The sequence below is a fragment of the Pleurodeles waltl genome, chromosome 8 (genome assembly GCF_031143425.1).
Source record: "Pleurodeles waltl isolate 20211129_DDA chromosome 8, aPleWal1.hap1.20221129, whole genome shotgun sequence".
Lineage (NCBI taxonomy): Eukaryota > Metazoa > Chordata > Amphibia > Caudata > Salamandridae > Pleurodeles > Pleurodeles waltl.
In genome coordinates this window covers 1,490,054,677-1,490,078,140 of record NC_090447.1, presented here as the reverse complement: position 1 = coordinate 1,490,078,140, position 23,464 = coordinate 1,490,054,677, and the positions used below count along the sequence as shown (strand labels likewise).

Sequence of the window (23,464 nt, the reverse complement as noted above, 5' to 3'; positions counted from 1 at the left end):
TAGATGATGTGTGGCTTCAATTGAATTTAGAAAAGCTCCAACCTTCCTATAAAAATATATTTATTTATTTATTTATTTATAATGTGTTATCATTTGTGTGTTTGTTTGATGAATGCTTGTTTCTGTATTTTTTGTGTATTGTTTTGCGTTTCAAATCATCTAATTCAGTAATGAGTCATTGGGGGGGGGGGAGACCCCAGATTCCAATAATGATTCAGTGGGGGTCCCAGGATCAAGTTATGATAAAGTAGGGGTCCACAGAAGTCAAAAGGTTGGGAACCACTGATATAGAGTGCTTCTAAACCGGTTCTGCTAAATCCCGGCAATTCATTCCAAACTAGGTGGTATGTACAAGAAATTATTTTATGTTATGTGCCTTTGTAGCACACTTTCCTATCACTAATTTGGTCCTACGGGGCTAAACGAATGGGGGCGCCCTTTACAGTTGCAGGGTTATCTTTGACTGAAGTCAAAGTGGGTCGACAACATTGGGTCTGATTCACACAAGCATTTATGAGTATGGGAAGTAGTACAACTGGAGTAATATGTACTCTTACATGTCTTTAAGAATCGACCCTGATACGTTCAATTCCCCACTAGTTAAAGTACAAAGAGGGCACAGATCTTTTGTTATGTACTAATTGTATATGAATATTAACGTAATATTTCTAATTTATTCCCAATTTTAGATACCCTTTGGTAAACTCACAAAGTTATGGTCAGGGGAACAGCTTGGACAGTAAGACTTGGGTGTGGTGAAGGCTTCGGATTGTGTAACAATCCCGCTGGCGTATCCTGTTAATCATTTTATGAGAAGCAGTACACTAGGGGTGGCTTATGATCCAGTGGAAAAGGAAAGAAGTGAGGATTTTTAGGGGTACCTAAAACAGTATTTTGTAAAATAGCCATGTTTTAACACCTTCAAAACAGAGATGGAAGTGTTTGTGCGTCTATTTAAAAATCTCAGGTGAAATGTGGAGGCGATTTAGTTGAGCTAACTTCTGAATGGTTGATATGTGGCTTGGTGAGAGGATATGGATTTGGTGCTGAGGGGGCTAACACTTGAAGCCCATTGAGGATCACAGTTTTGTCATGCGTTGCATCTATTGAAAAACAATAGGCATTGTTAATAATCATGAAAATGTTCTGATTTCAAGGAATGTGATTTGCCAGAAAGCTTTAGGTGCTGGTGTATCGAAATAGACCTATTTGACTTGTCTAACCGCATAAAAATTCCCTATATCCCTGCACCACATGCAGAATGTTTATAGAGATACAGCTGCCATCTTGGATTTTTCTAAAAAAAAAAGCCATGTCACAGATTTTTTTGTCAAATGTTTTGAGGAAGTTAAGCCCTAGCATTAAGGTGGGTTTACGTTTTTTACTTATTCATTAATCAAATAGACTATGGCAGCAGAGACCTGTAAGATTCTGTCTCAAAGGAGAAGCTCCTGGGTTTTGAGGTTATTTGGGGTGATCAGTCAACAGATAATATCCTCAAATACAATGAGAAATCTCACCAACTCGGAAAATGTCTGGTAGACCAGAAGTGGAAGATAAGCCAGAAGGGCCATACACTCCAGCCAAGCATATCCAATACCATAAATCCCTCTGTTCACACTGTTGTTTGCAAAAGCTAGGAGTAGCCTTGGCTCTTAAGATAGGTAGTGTGCCGAGATGCTCAGTTTTGTGGATTCTTGTGGCCACCTACCTGGGAAGATAGGGTTTCCCTATACACAGACGACCTCCTTGTATATATCAACGACCCCTTACAATCACTGCCCTACATGCAGTTGAATAAACACGGTCATGGGATCGGAACACTGTGCCTTTGCTCACTCGAATAAAACACAGCACTGCAACATGGAACTCACTGCCGATCAATGTGGTGGGTAGGAAGGGTCTATAACCTTCAAAACATTCCTTACGAACCTGCTGAAATGCTTCTTTCAAACATTGTGGATGCAGATGCTGCAGTTTTTATGGACAGACAAACATCCTTGCATATCGCCGAGGAAATGTGCATTACTACTATGCAAAGGTGGCAGGGGTTAGGGACATCCAGTTATCCTTCCAGGTGATCTAAATCTCCCCCGTGAATGACTGGCTCTTCTTTGACCGCGATGGCCCAGTGGTGGCTATCGAGCTAGAGTGCATCAAGCAGCGTAGTTTGCTATGCCTGCTGTACGGGGCACACACACTTTTCACTCTCCCTCCGACTTCTGCATTAACCCTGGCCTGCTGGCACTGAGCCCTCCAATGGATCAAATGGGATAATATCCCAACAGCAGAACCACTGCTATGGGAGGGCTCCTGGTTGGAACACACAGTCAGCTTAGCTGTCCTAAAAAACATGGGATCCCATTGGCATTATTTGGGAGGGGAGTTACATCTGCCTCTTCTCATCTCTGGTGGAGACCCATAACATGCACCACATGTAATTCTACCACTGCTTACAACTACAACCTGCATCGGAGGCACACAGAGGCGCCCTTCTTAAACACCTCCCCCCCATAATATGTTAGGGGCACAGGTTACACTATCTGCGTTAGCGAGCAAGAGTATTTCTAGACTCTATCGCTCAATGGTAGGTAACAGCCCTGACCCCCTGGTGACACTGCAAGACAGCTGGGCATAGAATATTGATCCAATAGACAAGGCTGACTGGGTGGGGGCGAGAATGTCCCCAAGGACACTGATGATTTCTACAAGACTTCACCTTATCCGTCTGAAGTACCTTCATAGGGTCTACTACAGTACCTAACGCCTAAGTAACATGCAGCAAGGTCTGGACCTCAGCTGCTTTAGGTGCAAAATTTAAATGAGTACCTTTAACCACACCATGGGGACATGTCCTATTATACACAGATACCAGTCCTGCATACATTTGATCCTCTCGGAGGCAGTGGGTAGAACTATTGCAGCCAACCCCAGAATTACACATTTAGGGCTCATGGATGAGTGGCAGCCGAATGTACCTCCATAGTGCCATTTCTTTAGGTGGTACGATAATAGGAGTTCTTCCCATGTTTAGTCCTGACCAGTATTTCCTCTTCCCCCTTTTGGACTCTCACTACCAACACAGTTGTCTCAGATTCTTCTATTCAAAACTCAACTCTCTTTTTCTTTAACCCTGACTATAAAGGCAAGGGCCCTGCATGCTAGTGGTGTCCTTCATACAAAGGTTAGGCCTTGGATCTCCATAGTACAAAAGACAAACTGCAAAGAAGATTCTGAGCCTGTGCTAATTACTTAGTCTAATTTACCCACTGCAAAACAGGAAGTCTAAAAGTGCCAATGAAATCCACTCTGTTTTATTAAGCATGACATTAACACCACATTTGCATGCTAAACACCTCACCACTCTAATCACCTCCATGAATTTCCTCTCTACCACTCTCTTGTAGGATTGTGAAAATGTCCAGCCCTAACTTGAACGTGGTGACCCTGCTTGGGAGTGGCCTGACGTATGCCAGCGGCTATCTCTTCGGCATCCAGGAACACAACATGGCAGCCGGGGCATCCATAGAGACTTTAGTTCAGGTGAGTGATCACCACAAGGGTAAAAAGATGTTTACTGTTGGGCTGGGTGTGAGAACTATGACATTTACACATATAAATAGGTTATCTGGAAAGAGGCAGGCAAACGACACAAGACGTTCATCTTGAGAATCCAAAATTATGGCTGAATGTTTCTAAAACAGGTCCATGTTGAGCAGCTTGAAAATATATGCAAAGGTTGTGACTCACAAAGATTGACACACGTCTCACAGCCATCATTTTGAAACGGTATCTTGTACAGACCTAGATTTAATTTTTGATCCTACCTTGTACACACAGGGGTGCTTGGACTTCGTAAACCCACCCAGCGTGCAGAGATGATAACCCGGATTCCATTTTTAGATCCTATCTTGTACACACAGGGATGCATGGGCTTGTTAAACCCACCTAGAGTGCGGAGATGATGAGACATGGTCCTGTTACTTCATTCTTCTCACAGGCCCAGACTTCAGGGTCACCAGGACATTTCTGGCCCCTGATATACTTTCCAGGGGCCCGGATTTTCAAGAAAGATCTAAATTTAACATGTTGTCCACAACAGTGATTCCCAGCCTGGCAGTAGGTCACATATTAACCGGAGGATTACATTACTGTTTTTCGACCCCCAGAATATTGTGATAGAAGAATATCGAGGACAGAATATCGAGGGTCACAATATTGAAAGGTAAGTGCAAATAGGGAAGTATAGATTTACTATTCCTAACTTCACTGATCTATGTACCTTGAAGATATATGTACCGCTCAGGTACACATATTTGCAGTTGGGTATAGAAAACCCAGACTTGCTTACCAGTTGATCATTTTTTTTAAATATATTTTGTCCTCAATATTGTGTCCCATTGATATTCTGGGGTTGAAATATTCAAGGGTACACACCTTATTGGAGTTGAAAAAGAATACACCCTCACTCTGAATATACTTTGGATTCACCAGCTTTACATTGGTTACCGCACTACTACTTCTGTCCGATGTCTGGCCGTGGCCTTTTATTTTTGTAACTGTTTGTGTCCAACCAGTGAACTGAACAATGCATTCACTAGCATTTCTGTTCTTTACTTGCATCTGGAAGTAACTTTTACTGTGGCGAAAAGAAGTAGTATCCACTGCAGCACTAGTATTGCAAGAGAAATTTACTGATATCCATGTGGGATAATGAGTCTGCAACAAATAGCCCTATAATTCGGGTGATTATAAACTTTAGATTCTAAGATAGTTGCACAAGGTCTAATACATAGTTAAAACCCAACACCTCCTTCTCCATCATAGTAGAATGTGAAGATAAAAAAATCAAACATACGCCAAAGATAAAGATGCCATATGGAAGAGGCATACGGTGGACGCAGACATAACACTATTCAATCTCAGACAGCTGTTGTATTTTCCATGTATATCTTCTCCTTCCAATGGTGCCTTTCATCTCCCTATCCCACCGCCTCTACCTATTACCCGTTTCAGTAGCCATCTGTCAACTATCAAAGTACAGCTCTTCTTGTTTGTTTTTGACTAAGTTGAAGATAGTGTGAATAAGCTTGCTTGAAATTACTGCTCTGCTTTCTGCATCATTATTAATCATAATTGGCGACGAGGATAGGATCCCTGTTGTTCCCTTTTTTACTAAGCCAAATTAAGACATTCCTTTTCAGCTTATGCCAACTCTCAACCATACCATTTCTACTATGAAAATATTCTGAGGTTCTGACATGTCAAACCCCAATATTAAACATACCCCTTACATCTCACCAGAAACAGATGTTCCCCATCATCGACAATCATAGTTATAGACTCCCCTTTGCCACCTTTATTTGCCAGAATATTCGTTTGTGTCCTGCACTCCGTAACAATATCTCATTCTTTTCATAAACACGTTTGGGGGCAGATTCTGTCCTGTTTCTTTGCTAAGTCTTGGGTCATGATGCCAGTCTCTTGTAGAATGTTTGAATATACTGTTGAATGTTTGGGTTCTAGCTTCACAGTTGCAGAGTTCAGAGGTGAAAGGTCTGAGCTTGGAACAACATATTTCATACAGCAGTGCTAAACTTACGACTGATTAATTTAACTTGTTTTTTTCTTGAATAAATCTTCTTAAAACGATTTCTCAGCTGTAATATTATAATATCATGATTGTGATGCTCTCCCATCACAACCAAAGGCTAATGCTGATGTCTGTTCTGAATACTGAGAACAAGGCAGCTTTCTCTCACTAAACTGTCTTTGGCTGCAATTGTCTTGGTGCTGATGCAACATCTAGGCTATCTGACACCATCTACACCTCTCCTGTACTCTTCATACTCAAAGATCAGCCCTCTTAATCTCAGAAATCTCAAACCTCCTGTAAAGCTTGATCATGCACACTCCTGCTGTTATAAACAACAATGTCCTCATTGAATTACATGTTTGTATGTGATATTTGTATAATGTGAACCATGCCAAAAGCCAATAGAGCACTATACAGCATAATGTCAACAGGTTATAGTAGAGGTAGTTGGTTTGAGAACTGTTACTGAGCTATAATGTAGGTTAAAGAGATGTGCCTTCAACTCCTCCCTAATTTGGAGCAGTGTTGGGGCCTTTCTGAAGGCTTGTGGACATGGAAACGATTTCTGAAAGGATGCAGAAAACGTGGCATGTAGGATGTGATTGTCTTCCAACAAGCATTGGGAGGCTGTGATTGTTATTGTGGACTGGGACAAAGTATTATCCGAAGAAGTGCCGTGATTTGTATGATGCAAACATTCAGTGTTTGAAGTGGTGAGATTTACAAGTGAACAAAAGGGTAATCGAAGGTCCAGTCGGAGGTGCTTGATCCGTAGTAGTTTGAAAAACCAATGGCAATCTGGGTTCCTATTTGATAGCATTTATCTGCTATATCCTTCCAGCCCTGAAGAAGCAGTGCACACGTTGTCTGTGAATATAATGGCGGGCTGTTGTTCTTATTACCTATAGGGATTTAAAATGTAAAGGAAAAATGATGGGTTTTTATGTGACTGAATACTATTGAGATTATTTATTTTTCAAAATCTATACTGTGAATCCAATGAAAAATGAATGTGGAATATAATTTCTTGTCAAGTTGTATCTCTATATAAGAGAGTTTTTTAATAAACCCTGGAGTTATTGAATAATAAAAAATATTATTTGATTAACATACTTGGTTGTATATTGAACTTGGCTCCCCATGATGTTGTATAAACCGATGGATAAGGGAATGCTGTTCCAGACCCTTGGTGCTTAGGTGGGAACGATCTGTTATCTTGGTATTATTTTTTTAATGATCTTTAGGTGGTGTCTTGACTTTTGGTGTGCCAAGAACCACCAGAAATAGTGAGCTTGTCCGCATAAGAAGCGGTCTGCTGGTCATGATAGCTTTAGAATGATGCAGTTGGTTTTGAAGATTATGCCAGTTGGCAAGGAGAGGCCCAAGGAGTTCCATCAGGATGGGGAGGGATGAGATCATATTTCTTCGGGCCCGGATGGGACCTGCTGTGGCTTATAGGATGTACTAAAGGGGCATCAGTGTGGAATCAGAGAGGCCCTACATGACATCACTTTTTGGAAAATACCTGATGTTGGTGCTAACCAAAGAGCATGCGCTTGAATCTTTAATCTAGGAACAACCGGGGGGTGATATAGGAAGACACTCCATGCAGCACAATTTGGTGCTAAGCCGCTATGATTACAGTGGAAACCTGTGCCCCATCAAAACACTGTCAACATACCTTTTAAGTTGGCTATGAGGTTTTAGATGATATTGAAGAGCTCACTCAAAAAAAGGCTACTCTCTCTGACACATACCATTAGATCCTGCTTTTTACCTTTGAACGCTATGGTAGAAGCAAAATACCCAACCACCTGGTGCACTCGCACTAAGCAGGAGATCACAGGCCATGTGAAGAGTATTTTGTTCAATGCAGACTGGCAAAACATAATAGGATCAGCTTCACTCATTCTGCTTTCAACAGCAGCAGCTGGCATTATAGCAGACATGTCTGTCTTCTTCCGCTGCACATGAACGGGTCTCCATATGTGTTCCTCTGGCTACCACTATCCTTTCAACCTACCTTCAGTCCATCACCTCTTGGATGTGTGATGACACTACATCCCTCCGGGTGTTTGTCGACTGATATCAGCCTTTAACCATGGTCTACCAGGTACCTTTTCTAAAATAATTTTCCTGCTAACACACAGCCACAGAGAAAATCCCTTCTCCAGAATCCTTTCCAACTAAAAATACAAATTCTCCATCTTCATTACTCTCCTTATCCTCAGTCACGTTATTCCCCTCGCTATAGGTTGTATGTCTCCCCTTGGACACTCTGAGCATCATTATGAGTTCGGCGGATGGTTGAGACCGTCTGTCGAACTTCCGACAGAGAGGTTGCCACCAAAGTGGCTACCTCCCTGCCAGGCCCGTTAAGAGTTTACCGCTAGGTCAGAGGGCATAAACCTCGGTTTCCATATGCTGGCCTAGCGGGAAAGAGTCTACAGCATTGTTTCCGGCTCATAATCGAGCTAGCGGCAATGCTGTACGATGCAGGTATCGAAGTAAGCCTCAGCAAGGCCTACTAGTGCAAGGGGTTCGCCCTTCTCTGCACAAAGTCCTCAGACCATATAGAAAGAAGTTGGCACAGAAACTGAAATAAAATACAAAGTTTATTAACCCTCATGAGGTGGTACCACAGTTCAAACAGCACCCTTCGGTAATGTTTGAAGTAGCACACTGAACTAAGAGAGCATGGTCCTTTTATACCCACGCAGGGGCTAAAAGAAGGTGGTACAATTATAGAAGCAAGACTTATATACATATAAGGTCATATGGAAATGCACAGTTGACAGGTAGGAGGGGCTAACAGTTTTCAAGGACTAGTAGACACATTACTGTCGGTTACTAACTACTAACAGCTGCAGACCTTACTGGGCATGTGCAAAGTGGGAAATGCTAAATATAACTTGTCACTAGACAGATTTTCAAGAGTAGTTAACAGGAAGGTAGGACAGAGCACATGGTGAGCACATGGCAGCATGTGGCAGAGATAATGGCTGCCATGAATACAAAATGGATTCCACGAAATGTTCATAATAGTTGCTAAATACAAGATGTCTTCTGCTAATGCTTAATCTAATCGCTACTAAATTACAACAGACGGCCCTTTCAACAGTAGCTGAAGACATTCGTCTTTCTGGGATAATCTAAATATTCATCTTGTATATTTATGCTCATCATTTCAGCTATTTCCTTATCTAACATGTGTTGTGCTTTCATTTCTGTAATATTTCTTTTGGTAGGCATACAAGCAGTAATACACATGGAGCAGAACATTGGACCACACTGAATACAGATACAGCATGTGAAAAATATTGCAATCATTACACACAGGATAGTCAGTAGTTTCCAGCCCCAAGCGGAAACAAGAGCCCAAAACCATCCAGAAAAAGTCCAAGTACCAGTCTCTGTGTGAATTGCTGCAGCAATTTTATGCAATTTAGATATTGTATCATATACTGAAGGTGAGTGATCTGGAATGAAAACGCAGCAACTACTACCGATGATGCGACATGCACCACCTCGATCACCGAATATCACATCTAGTACCATACGATTTTGGAGCGCTACAATCCTCGCAATTTGGAGCTCCTCTGTAATATTTCCAAGTGCCAGAGCTGCCTGATTGGTAACAGCTTCCACAACCCTAGTCAATCGTATCACTTTCCTACTGTTTAACGCAGCACCCACAAAGGAGAACAACCCTAAATTAAAATCAACATATTGTTGCAGGCTAGTGTCCGTTTGGTCTACCTCATTTGTACTTATTGTCCTTTTATATCTATTTTTAATGATTTCATTGACCAGTTTAAAATCTCGGTGATATGATGCAGGTGCCAAAAACATAGGGGGTAATAGAAAAGATACATAACACAGATCTGACAACCCAACAGGTAGTTAGTAATATCCATAGTTACCACAAACAAAATATTTGTTATGTGGAGATGTAAAACTACTATTATTTACACCCTCAATAGTTAAAATCAAGGTACAATCGCTTGTCCCCACTGGAATTCGCCCAATGCTACGTATACATAAATCTGCTTTAGTTTTTGTAACAGAAATCACAAATTGTTCTTTCTTGTCAGAGTCTCTTTTATTTGTGAAGACATATGGTATTGAAACATTGTCCGGTTGATACTCTTCCCATTCCCATTTAGTTCCTTTGGCTTGGGGATACCCATCTTTGTCTTGGTAGCATACTTTATTAAGGTGAAAAAGAAGTCCGCCCTCTGTACGTTTTCAAGATGCAAACAAAGCGTATACCAATCTTGACAAGAACCTATTGTGTGAAAAAGGCAGAGGAATGAAAGGTGTCCCTCCTTTCTTTTGATGCGCAGGTATCATTCCACATACCCAACAGTTAGTAGTATTTGTAGCATTATGAGTATGATGCAACATCTGAATGAAAGTATTATTGAAGTACGATTGACGGTGCTTCTGCTCCTGATAGGGAAGCGTAAAGTAATAGTGATCCTCTGGTACTGGAGTAGTGGCAACAAAAAACTCACGAGCAGGAGCCATCTTTTCAACAAACCAGGTGATTATTGCTATAACCACCAAAACAACAACAAACCCCATAGTACTAATGATCACTTTGTTATTCATTTTAGCAACAGTTATAATCGACCCTTCCAGAAATTAATTAAAAACAATCGTTGGAGCTCTTATCCCTGGGCAGCCGCTGATTTCTTCACCACGGGCCAAGACGAGTGTCATTACTCTAATGCATGGCTGATCCCCCCCTTGCCACATTGGCTCTTCGTTTCACTAACCCAGGGCGGTAGCTCAACCAGTTTTTTTTCAGCACTACAGATTCTTTCCTCGGTCTCAAATTATATCGCGACACTCCAGAAATCGTTTGGTCCGGGAAGAAATCCACAGATTAGTCAGGTGATATAGCAGGGCCTTTCTCCATAGTCAAAATCTCAAGATGATCAGTCAGCACAGCAGGTTCCACCAAGGTAGGTAGCACTCTCTTGCAGTGAGTACTATGGGCCCAATTATTTCGGTTTGTCACTCGAACTGCTGTCCTTGTGGCAAGGAGCACCTGCTCTGGACCTCGCCACCTTGGTTCCAAGCTGCTTGATCTTTCAAAGGACTTAATCATCGACTGATCACCAGGTCGGAGTTCATGGCCTTCACCTGTAGATCTGTCAGGAAGTGCTTCTCGAACCTGTTGATGAATAGAAACCAAATTGTCGGTTAACTGTGCCAAATAATCATTCATCAGGACACAAGGTACATCATATACAGAATTTGGCTTAGGAACTCCCCAAATGTTCATTGGCCTTCCAAATACTATTTCATAGGGGATAAGGCCTGTTCGAGAGTGTGGCACTGACCTAATAGACAATAATGCCAACGTAATGCATGCGGCCAAGTTAAAGATGTGGAAGCCTGTATCTTCGCTAACTTCAGCATCAAAGTAGCATTATACCTTTCCACCAACCCTGCTGATTGTGGGTCGAAAACCGCATGGAACTTCTATTTGATCCCTAATCCTTTCAGGACATACTTAATAACTTCCCCAACAAAATGAGGTCCGTTATCATTCCATAAAAGTCTGCAAGCACCAAACCTAGGGAAAAAAATGTTCAAAAGCACCTTTGCTGTGGTAATGGCAGTATTATCCTTTGTGGGGTACGCCTCTATCCATTTACTGAAGGCACATACCACCACCAAGACATATTTTAAATTGTTGCAGCGTTCAAGCTGAATATAATCCATTTGTAGAACTTCGAAAGGTGCAGTTGGTGTAGCAAACCCTCCCGCAGGAGTTCGTGTCCCTTTTCCAGGATTGTATTGTAAACAAATCAAACAAGACTGTACTACCCTCTTAGCTGTACTGGAAATTTCTGGATGCTCCCAAACTTGCGTAAGCAACTTCGTTATTGTTGAAGCTCCAACATGTGCCAGCCCATGTGCCATCTGAACCATAGGTTGTACAAAAGCTATAGGCAATTTCCATTTATCCATCTGCATATTCTGCCAACAGCCCTCATCATCCAATTCTCCTTGTTCAGACCATTGCTCACGTTCTTTCACAGAAGCAGATTTCTGTATATCTAATACGTCTTATCTAGCATTATGCCAATGTCCAGCTTTTGACTTCACTACATACATAGAAGTAGTACTTCGCTGCATCGCAGTCTCACGTGCTAGACGGTCCACAAGGGCATTACCTTGCCCTATCTTATCGGTCACTCTCTTGTGTGCACTACATTTCACAATAGGTATTTTCTTTGGATATGTCAATGCAGTCAAGAGGTTATGCACTAATTCTCCGTGCATTATCTGCATCCCGTGGAATGTGAGAAAGCCTCTCTCCTTCCAAAGCAAACCAAAATCATGAGCCACTCCAAAAGCATAGTGGCTGTCTGTATAAATATTCACACATAAGTCAGTACTAAGCTCACATGCTCGTGTCAAAGCTATTAGTTCAGCTGCTTGAGCTGACTTCTGTGGTATACGAGCTGTCTACACTACTGTGTGTATTGTGGTGATTGCATATGCAGCTGAGGTCGTACCGTCTGGCAACTTCAAACAAGGCCCATCAACCCACAATTCCCCGTCTACATCTGGAAGGGGCGTATCTTGCAAATCAATACAACCCTTTGTCTGTTCTTCGGTAAGGAATATACAATCATGTGTTTCTTGTGACTGAGGCTGAGTCACCGGATATGGCAACAAAGTGGCTGGATTTAGTGTTGCACATCTCTTCAGTGTAATGTGAGGAGCCAGCAATGTCAATTCATATCCTGTCAGGCGAGCGCTAGTTAAATGTTGCGTCTTTGTTTGATTTAAAAGACCATCAACCGCATGGGGTACTAACACAAACAGCTTATGTGACAAAACTATCCCTTCACTCTGACGTATTGACACAGCTGTTGCCGCAACTGAACGAAAACACCCAGGCAACGCTCGAGCGACAGGATCAAGTACTGCTGAAAAATATGCACAGGGACGCTGCTTATCACCATGTGTCTGTACTAAAACTGACAATGCACATCCATCTTTCTTATGTACGTAAAGTGCAAAAGGCTTCGTGTAATCTGGAGTACCTAACACTGGTGCTGACACTGGTGCTGAACAAAGGGCTTGTCGTAGCTGCCGGAAAGCAGTCTCACATTCATCTGTCCATGGGAGGGGCATTGGAGTATCTTTAGTCAAAAGTGCTAGCAAAGGTTTGACAATGTGTGAAAACCCTAATATCCATTGCCTACAAAAAGAAGTAAGACCAAGGAATGCACAAACATCTTTCTGAGTAGAGGGTACTGGTGTGTCTAAAATTGCTTGAATACGATCTGATGTAAGTGCACGGCCCTCCTTAGACAAAAGGTGACCTAATTAGGTTACCTTTGGTCTACAATATTGCAATTTCTTTCGTGACACTTTATGATGGTGTGAAGCAAGAAAAGAAAGTAAGGACAAAGTGCACTTTTCACATTGCTCAGGGGTATCACCTGCCAACAAAATATAATCGACATATTGTATGAGAGCCACACCTTCAGGCAAAACAAAAGAATCAAGTTGTTGTTTTAACGCTTGACTATAAATACTAGGGCTCTCAGTATAGCCTTGAGGAACTCTGCAAAATCTATATGATAGTTTATTCAAAGTAAAACCAAACAAATATCGGCTGTCAGGATGAATAGGGATCGAAAAGAAAGCATTCTTCAAGTCTATCACAGAGAACGTAGCTGCTGTTGGGGGAACCAAAGTAAGAAGTGTGGTGATGTCAGATACCACAGGATATTGTGGTACCACAATCTTATTCACTTCTCGTAAATCAATAATGAATTGGTAAATCCTAGTATCAGTATCCTTTTTCAGAATAGGAAGAATCAGACTGTTACAAACATTATACGGAACGTCCTCAACTTCAACTGCAATAAGATAATGCACAATTCGTGTGATTGCTTCTTCGCCCTCCTGTGAAATTTTGTATTGAGGCAAATGTGGCAATACAGCTCCCTCCTTGACACTAATATGTACCGGTGGAATAATCATTTGTCCCACATCAGTATCTGGAGTTGCCCACAAAGTACTAGGGAGTGAAGCTAATGCAATATCCTCTTTAACAAGACAAACTCTTTCCATCACAGGATGATTATCATTCAAAATAACATGCACCCCTTCAGGAGAGCATTGTATTGTAGTCCTGAAATACTTGAGCATATCAAGACCCACAATATTGTCTGGTGTATTTGGAGAAAGCAAAAACGGACATGGAGCAGTAAATTTATCAACATGGAATGCAAGTGGTTGTGACAATGGGCTAGGGGAAGGTATTCCATCGAAACCTATTGATGTAATGGTTAAGCCAGACAGGGGAGCCCTTGGAACCAATTGTTTAGACAAGGAGCTACGAGTAGCTCCTGTATCAACCAGAAACTGATCAGTAGAACCCAAAACATGTGCTGTAACATAGGGACCCCTCTGATCTACTGGAACTTCAACTGATTCCTTACCCCATCCTAGGCAATCCTATGCATAAGCAGAATCTTGGAAATCAGGCTGCACATAGTTAGACATCTGGTATTGGTTCCGTCTATCAAAAGTGTTAAACCCATCCTGCCTTCGTACATTAGCATCAAACCTTGCATGATTATTCGTGCTTCTTCTAGGCCCTGATTATCCTGAGCGATTTCTCATTTGTCCCCGACCACGTGAACACTGCTGAACACGTAGTGCTGGACAATCGGCAGCCCAATGCCCAAATTTCTTACAATACGCACACTGATCAACAGACAGATTCAAACGAGTATAAGAAGAACCATAAGATCCACGTCCACCTCTATCACTACCTCTAAAAGTCAAACCATAAGCTTGAGCCAACGTAACCTTCGTCTTTAATTCTTTAATCTTTTTATCCTCGCTACCTTTTGCTTCTAATTCCTGACGTTCATAATACTGAGCCATAGTCAAAAGAGAAACCAGAGTACAGGTAGTCCATGAACTTTCACTAGCTTTTAGACGACTAGCTATTCCTGGTAACAGATTTGCGACATATTTATCGACGAACAAATGTCTGCCCGTATCATCTGACAATAACTGGCCGCTAAAATCATGAAATGCTTCTTCAAAGCGTGTAAAGAAATCAGAGACCGATTCATCTGCCTTTTGCTTACAAGACGCTAAAACAGTCCAATCTATCTTTTTAGGGGGAATAATCGTTTTTAACTTAACTAATATGGCTGGGGGAAGATCTAGAATCAACTGATACCGCTTTTTCGCAGGTTCCCTATCCCCGTCCATCTGTTCTAATTCTTTCCATGACGCCCCAAAAACTACATGATCATCAACTTTACGAACAGTTCTCCACATATCTGGCGGTAATATCAATCCAAAAAATAAATCAATGTCAGCCTAAGTCATAGTACAAGAACTAATTGCTCCCTCAACTTCCTCATAAAAGGCGGCTGGATTTTTCCATGGGTCAGGTAATGCTGTTTTAAGTGCCATTACATCTGCCCTATTCCAAGGAGTATACACCCGATTATAAATAAAATAACCCCTTAGCATCAACAGAAGTTTTATCATCACTTGTACCCAATCCGTTAGGAGGAACACACAAAGGCATGGCCTCCCGCATTGGTTTCGCGTGAACTATCATAGTCTTATCTGTTCCGAAGATGGAAGCTTGCACCCCGCCGGTCTGAGATGTCCGTGCAACTACATCCACGGCCCTTTTCTTCTCTTGCAAACGGACTGCCGCAACACATAATTTCACCAAACGCCTAATTGCATCAGTCACCTGGGAGAAAACAAAAAGACCATCACGCATTTGCTTATGATCAGCTGCTACATCATCGGGCTCTAACGCATCAGAATATTTCCGAAATAGTTCAATAATTTCTGTGCCAAATGCCTCAGTAAAATATAGCTGCTCCTTTTCCGTCCACCCTTTCATGTTGTCTAAAAGTTCCGAAGCAGAGACAACGCTACGAATTGTTTTACGAGCAGTAGATCTAAGCTCAGACGCACGGTCAGCAGGCAACATAGAGCGACTGTCTCCTATCTTCTGTTGCTCCGTACCGGAGACCTCAGCTAACTCATGAGGGGCAGAAGGAACGACATACGGAGGTGGAGGGCGATCTAGTAACAAAAAATCATTGTGCGGTTTATTAAGGATAGGATAGAGAGGTTGCCGAACAGTGTATTGGCCAGTTACCTGTAATTTACATACTTTCTCTTCGAACTCCTTTAAATCGTTTATTTCTTTCTTTCTCATTTCCAATGCTTTCACATGTACATTCTTCCACTGCTCTTTCTCAAGCAAGACTTGCTTACGCTTCACTTGTCCATGCACTTCTTTCTCCCACATTCGTACACAGTCAAACATATCTTGCCTAGACCTTCGCTTACACATACATTGTTCCACATACTCAATCTTTCGCAAATCAAATGACCCATGCATAGGCCAACGTAACTCAGGATTCGCACAAGTGTATTTATTCCATAATATGCTGTACATTATAGAAGAAAGACCATGTTTAACATACATATCTTTATTGGGCGTCCCATCTGGGGGCGCCGGTTGCAATTGTTCCAGTCTCAAATTGGTACCATTACAAAAGCAACACATCCTACGAAGTGCATTAAAAACAGGCATGCTAAAAATAGTGCAGAATGTGCAGTATTATAATCCAAGTAGCACTTAAGGTGCCGTTCAAATGAAAATTAAATTGGAGAAAATGCTCCTCATTACCTGCCTATATAAATTGCAATTTTTATATCAATTCAAAGGACACAAATTGACTAGTCACCCAAAATACGAGAGCCACAGTAAGTGGTGAAACAAAGGCATCAAAACCCACAGCAAGTGCCGTAAAACAGCTCTTACCAATCACAGGGCTTCCAGATTCCAACTGCCAAGTTCTAAAATCGACCAAATGGTCACTGCACGACGAATGAACAAAAAGGATCTCAGTCGAGGACCGGCGCCACCTGGATAATCAAATCAGAAAGAAGGGAAAACCGTCAGTCTGCAGGGATCTCTGATCCTGGCAGTGCTGGCGGTCCCACTGCGGCACGACCGCCATTGTCAAAATATGGCGCTCGGACCTCCGCATTGGCAGCGATCCGACCACCATCCACAAGCCCTCTGTCTCTTTCTGCTATATTTCCTACTCATCTGTGTAGCTGCCGGCAATGAGAGATCTGCTGCCGCCTGTCCCTAGAATCCAAACCTGTAAGACCTCTGCTTCCTTTGCACCCTTGACTGCTATTTCTTTATCCTGTGGTTTAACCACTTGAATGACCTCTTTTTTAGCCGAAGTCTCCATTCCTATGCTGTGGTCAGTACTTTATATTTCTTTGGAAGAAATTTGAAATGCACAAGTAATTTTGTTGGCTTTCTCTATAATGAAACCTTCAGCCTGCAATAGTTACTGAATATTGCTGTTATTAGCTGTATGTACTAACTGATTTCTTATCAACTCATCCTGAAACTCATGGTAGTTAAAGGTTGCACCCAAACCACAAAATTCTGCCACATAACACTGTATGATATCTGACGTCTCACAGAGAATATGTGCCTTTCTACGCATTGTTTTTCATGGCGCATGTATCTACCTAGCATGTGCATAGCCCAATTATATTTATCAAGATCATTCTCCTCTTCCGTACTCAACTACTGGGGAGAGGAAATATGTTGGTGAACTTTTTATCCCTTTATGCCCAAGCATTTCTTCAACGTAACCAATTCTCTTGTTTTTATTTTTAACATATTTTATTGAGTTTTATAACAAAAGCTCCTGGATATGCAAAGCATACAATTGCAATAAGTAAATCTGCTTACATGTTACAACAAATTTTGACCTATAAGGAATGGGAAAATTAATGCATTCAAACCCCATCTGAGTCCCACCCAACCCTCCCCATCTGAGTAGTGTTATCATGTAGTCTGTAATGTTAGAGCACTCTGAGCCCAATAGGTGTGCAATGAGGACTAAACAATTCTATTGTTACCGTGTAAATGCTTCCTCTGATAAATTCAAGGTATGGCTCAAATTTATCTTTCTACTGATCCTATTTCAAGGAAGGCTTTTTAGGACTCTTCAAAATATAAGCAGAGATGCCATTACTCACAAGAGACACCAGTTCACAGATATTTACTGTATACATCTCCTAAGATACTTGCTAGCTAGTGCACACATCTTCTGTGGTAAGATAGTTGTCCTCTAATAACAGGATACATACACCATTGCAGTCCTTGAAAGGAAGTAACAGTTTCAGCCAGAACTATAACACATGGCACACCAAAGCTCTTAGAAGTGTAATTGTAAGAACAATTTGATTTTACATCATGTGTTTGCAATATGTTTGTCTTACTCTTTAATACCTTCTTTGGCATCTCTACAATTATTTCACACCTGGAATGAATGTCTGAATTTCTTAAGAGAATCAGTATTTCTTGTTCCAACCACACTATTAGATAGCATCCCTTACTCTGAACGTTCAGGAGGAGCTATATATCTGCATCTATATTTGTGAAGATTTTATCAGTGTTGTCCTGAAAAAGGTTGTGTGTATGATGCTAGTACACCGAAACATGTTGACAGCTGTTTGGGACTTATTACCTTCCTTGCATTTTACAAATTGATTATTCAGTGTATAATTATGAAATAGTTTGTGTTCGTTTTTTATCTGTTGTCTTCTATATTATAATGAAATACATATGACCAAAAATATTTATGTATGTCAACATGTTTTTTAATTATGTATTTTTGTAATAGATCACCTTTAATCTACTTTGAGCAATGAGCTAAAATATATCACCTAGGGGAATTCTTTTTGTTTTCTGTGGAGCCCTGCTTCTAGCTTTCCTGTGGCTCAACAAACATTCCCACATTGCCACTGTTTCTATAGAAGTGCGTTCAGCTGTTTAAGGCTAGCTCCCAAGCAGTGCATTTTCCTCACGAGTGCCTAAGTTGTTCCTTCATGCTTTTTCATAGATACACCATGTTTGCGCTGCTGCTCTAGCTCTACGTACCTCTGAGGTACATTTTTCCAGTGTGGTTTTTGCCAACCCTATTGACCATTGTTCACAAATCCGTTTTTTCTTGCTATATTCACCTGCCTGACTGAGGATTGAGTGTTTGCATCTTCTGCAGTGTGTGTTGTATTTTCACACATCCTCCCGTTCAGCATCAAGTCAATCCTCAGCATATACGACCATCTAAGGAGAATCTTTGACATGTGAAAATTTGACTGTGACATGTAGAGCCTTTCCTATCATACATGCAGACTCCAATATTATTTCTAATTTCAAATCAATTAATGCATAAGTGAAACATGTCAGAAATTGATGCAGTTTGGGATCTTTCCAAACTAATGAAGAAGCTTCCCCTGAAAGAACTCCAGGATATCCCTACACTAAGTTAGAGCAAAAGTCGACTAGAAAGTTTTCTTCATTACCTACAGATACAGAGAATATGGAAATGTGTTTAATTATTTGTAAGAACACCTTTTTCTCTTTAGCAGATGAGGATCGGGATGCTGTACCTTGGTGTCTCCCTGGTTTTTGGGCCCATCCTTGGCAAGAGCTGGAGGTTATACAAAGTCTTCACACAGCGGGTTCCAGATAAGCGTGTGGTGAGTACCAGACAAGTTAACTTATGTCTGTACTGGAAGTGGACTACTGACATTAGCGAAATAAGTTTGACCATGGAACTCTACACCACAGTACCATACAGTAACCCTACAACTTTAAAAATAATGAATCCCTATAAATCCAACACATCTCGCACAAAAGAAAAATCAGCATTTCGGATACTATTAAAATTAATCTTTAAAGCAAGAAATGAACAGAAGGGAAGGAGTCAAGCTAGAACAGTTTTTACAAAATGTATTGTAATTTTCTTAAGATAGCATGCAACTCTTAATTTCAATATTTATAAGTCTGGTTTTGAGCCATACAGATCTCTTTAGGTTTACATGCACTTAAGAGTTCTTCCAACCATTTAATTACCATGGGGGAATTCAATGTTAGACAAAGTCTTGCTAACAGTATTCTAATGACTGGAATGCTATTATTATTGGGTGATTTAAACTCTGACTGTTTCTGATCAACCTCTAGCAAAGTTAACAAGACTGCTTTTTTCAGTTTTAATTTTAGTGTATCTGATATTTATTGAAAATATTTTCTTTGTCTAGTATTCTGTCATTTCTCTGCGGTTCAGATATATTAGCCAGCGTTTTTTTATACATAAAGAAAAACATTCAAGAATGCCTTCACACTTAGGCGGTCATTCCGACCCTGGCGGTCATGGACCGCGGGAGCACCGCCAACAGGCTGGCGGTGCTCCCAAGGGCATTCTGACCGCAGCGGTACAGCCGCGGTCAGAAACGGAAAACCGGCGGTGTACCGCCGGTTTTCCGCTGCCCTGGGGAATCCTCCATGGCGGCGCAGCTTGCTGCGCCGCCATGGGGATTCCGACCCCCATACCGCCATCCTGTTCCTGCCGGTTTTGGCCGCCAGGAACAGGATGGCGGTATGGGGTGTCGTGGGGCCCCTGGGGGCCCCTGCAGTGCCCATGCCAATGGCATTGGCACTGCAGGGGCCCCCGTAACAGGGCCCCACCATGATTTTCAGTGTCTGCCATGCAGACACTGAAAATCGCGACGGGTGCAACTGCACCCATCGCACCCCTTCCACTCCGCCGGCTCCATTCGGAGCCGGCATCCTTGTGGAAGGGTGTTTCCCGCTGGGCTGGCGGGCGGCCTTCTGGCGGTCGCCCGCCAGCCCAGCGGGAAACCCAGAATACCCGCGGCGGTCTTGTGACCGCACAGCAGTATTCTGGCGGCTCCCGCCGGCCCTGCGGATACCGCGGCCGGCGGGAGTCAGAATGACCCCCTTAATTTCTTATATCCTGAGGGTTTACTGTACCTTACACAAAATCAAAATTAGGTTCTAATAAACAAATCAATGCTCTAAAATGTTCTGATTACATTGGGTTATTACAGATGTTCAAAGTCCACAGTATCTGTGCCTTAAAAACCTTCAGGCAAATGTAAAGTGTTTTTTTAAGTGCACAATGTTTTAAAAACTTCTAACCAAATATTTTTCTTCATTTTCCTTTCTAATAATCGTACAAATGTGAAAGAATGTTTACATTAAAATGGTTATGTGCTACATAAAAAGGAAATACATGTGTAATAAAAGTAATCAACAGAGACAACATCAATCATTATTTGTTTGTACAGAAACCACATTTGTGTATATTTTTCCTGTTTAAACTTAGGAAAGCTGCCATATCCCTTTTCCTACTGAACCAACTTCTAGTGCCCCACTTCCCTTAGGGAAAAACAACATACAAGGGCAATTGGGAGCAGGGTCAAGACTGATTTGCACATGGCTGGGTCCAAACTGGGGTGACATGGCCAGCAAAATAACAATGGATTCAACCCAGATCTGTGACTGTTGGTGAGCTTTTGAAAAGTTTCAACACTCTGTCCATCATCCTTTTGTGTTGCTCATTCATATGAAGCACACACTCCTCGTTAATATTCAGCACAGTTGCTCCAGTTATTATCCATCCAATATTTTATTTTGTGGTGTTGCTATGTGCGCCTTAAGTGGCTAGGGTATGCCCAGATGTGGGTCCCGTGCTCACTGCAACACCGGATTCAAGCTAGCCTCGCTGATGAGGGATGATACCCCGAAACTGATCCCAGGATGCTTGTTTCTGGTCCAGGGAGCGCCTGGCCTGGCAGTTCGGGCTGGACTGCTCCCACTGGGAGTAGGGTCAAGACTGATTTGCATATGGCTGGGTCCAAACTGGGGTGATGTGGCCAGCAAAATAACAATGGATTAAACCCAGATCTGTGACTGGGGGTGAGTGTTTGGAAAGTTTCAACACCTCATCCATCATTTTATTTTGTGGTGTTGTTATGTGTGCCCTAAGTGGCAAGGGTATGCCCAGACCTGGGTTCCGTGCTCACTGTGCCACTGGATTCAAGGTAGCCTGGCTGAAGAGAGGTGATACTCCAAAATTGGTCCCAGGATGCTTGTCTCTGGTTCAGGTAAGCCCTGGGTAGACAGTTCAGGCTGGACTTCTCCCATTGGGAGCAGGGTCAAGACTGATTTGCATATGGCTGGATCCAAACTGGAGTAACTTGGCGAGCAAAATAACAATGGATTAAACACAGATCAGTGACTGGGGTGAGTGTTTGAAAAGTTTCAACACTCCGTCCATCATTTTATTTTGAGGTGTTGCTTAATAAGGATGAGAACATTTGTACTGAAAATGAATGAGGAACAGTGCACTACCCAATGATGATGATGAATTTCTGTGCTTAATATGAATGAGACAAGCCAATCCTGAATAATAATGAGAGAAATTGCACTGAATATTAATGAGGAGTGTGTGTTGAATATGAATGAGAAGGTGTAGTGAGTATGAATGAGGAACAGTTCACTGCCTAATGATGATGATGAATTTCTTTGCATGATATGAATGAGACAAGTCAGTGCTGAATAATAATGAGAGAAATTGCACTGAATATTAATGACAGGTGTGTGCTGAACCTCTCTGTACCGAAAATGTAATGAGGTGTAATGTTCTGCATAACGATGCTGAAGAACGCATACGCTGAATAATGAGAACAGTTGTAATGAATATGAATAAAGAGGGTGTACTTCAGAACGGAGTGCTTATGCTGAATAATAACCTAGCAATTACACAATTACACGGAATATTAATGAGAATGTGAGATGAATATGACTGCGATCTTGCTGCACTGAATATTAATGAGGAGTAATGTTCTGCACAATGATAGTGAGAGTCCACACGCTGAATATTAAGTAAAGAAGTTGTAATTAATATTAACAAAAAGTGTGTGTGGAATATGAATGAGAACATTTGTACTGAGTGTGAATGAGGAGCGGTGCACTGCCCAATGGTGGCGATAAGTGCCCATGCTGAATATGAATGCGAATGCGAGAAGCCAGTCCTGAATATTAACGAGACACATTCACTGAACATAAATGTCATCAAACTGTAGTGAGTGTTAAGGGTGAGTGGTGGTCTGCACAATGATGGTGATGGGTTTGTATGCTGAATATTGATTAGACCAGCTTGTCTGGAATATTAATGAGGTCAGCTCATTGAATATGAATGAGATTAGTCTGTTTTGGGTTTAATGAGGAGCAGTGTATTGAATAAGGAGGATGATACGTATGTGCTGAATATCCATAACCTGCAGGATGGGGGTCTCTGCTACACAAAGCAATGTCTGCCATCCATGTTCTCAATGACCTCTGCTCTTCCCGCAGATCATTAAAGACATCCAGCTGCTAGGGATGGTGGCGGCGCTGCTCCTCGTCGACATACTCCTGCTTCTCACTTGGATGCTGTCGGATCCCGTTCATTGTGTGCAATCTCTCAATGCTGCCATCAGGGTAAAGTGAAATCAATGGCTAAATGTTCCCTTATGTGAATCGCGCATACGGTGAGCACCAGAGATCTAATGCGTAAGCTGTACATTAGAGGTTTGAACCCCTCTAAGACCGACTCAGCCTACCCTTCATCCAGTGTCAATAAAACGAGTACCATTGCGGTGGGTAATATTAACACCGCCATTTCCATTAATGGTGTGCGCTATATAAGTCGTTAATATGTACAGATTGATGTACCCACAATTTTCTAATATAAGAACATAAATAAGGACCAATGCTCCATACATTGTGCACGGCTGGAGGATGCAGACTTTAACCAGCCACAAAACTCAGAGATGATTTGTATGATTCTTGTGATGTAAAGAATAAGGGTACATTATTCTAAATAAAATACTAACAAGCATAGTGCTCCGTGGATATATTACCTCCATGCATGGATAAAGAGATTGTAGGTC

The 23,464-nt window shown here is 41.8% G+C and overlaps 1 protein-coding gene across 1 annotated transcript in view; it reads left to right on the top strand.

The window, feature by feature from the left end:
• The window catches only part of GPR156 (G protein-coupled receptor 156), a 152,396-nt gene that overhangs the window by 72,897 nt on the left and 56,035 nt on the right, over positions 1 to 23,464 (top strand). The window contains exons 4-6 of the mRNA XM_069202696.1: positions 3,408 to 3,543; positions 19,094 to 19,204; positions 22,887 to 23,012. Coding sequence (XP_069058797.1) covers positions 3,408 to 3,543; positions 19,094 to 19,204; positions 22,887 to 23,012 — 373 coding nt within the window. The remainder of the gene's footprint in view (positions 1 to 3,407; positions 3,544 to 19,093; positions 19,205 to 22,886; positions 23,013 to 23,464) is intronic.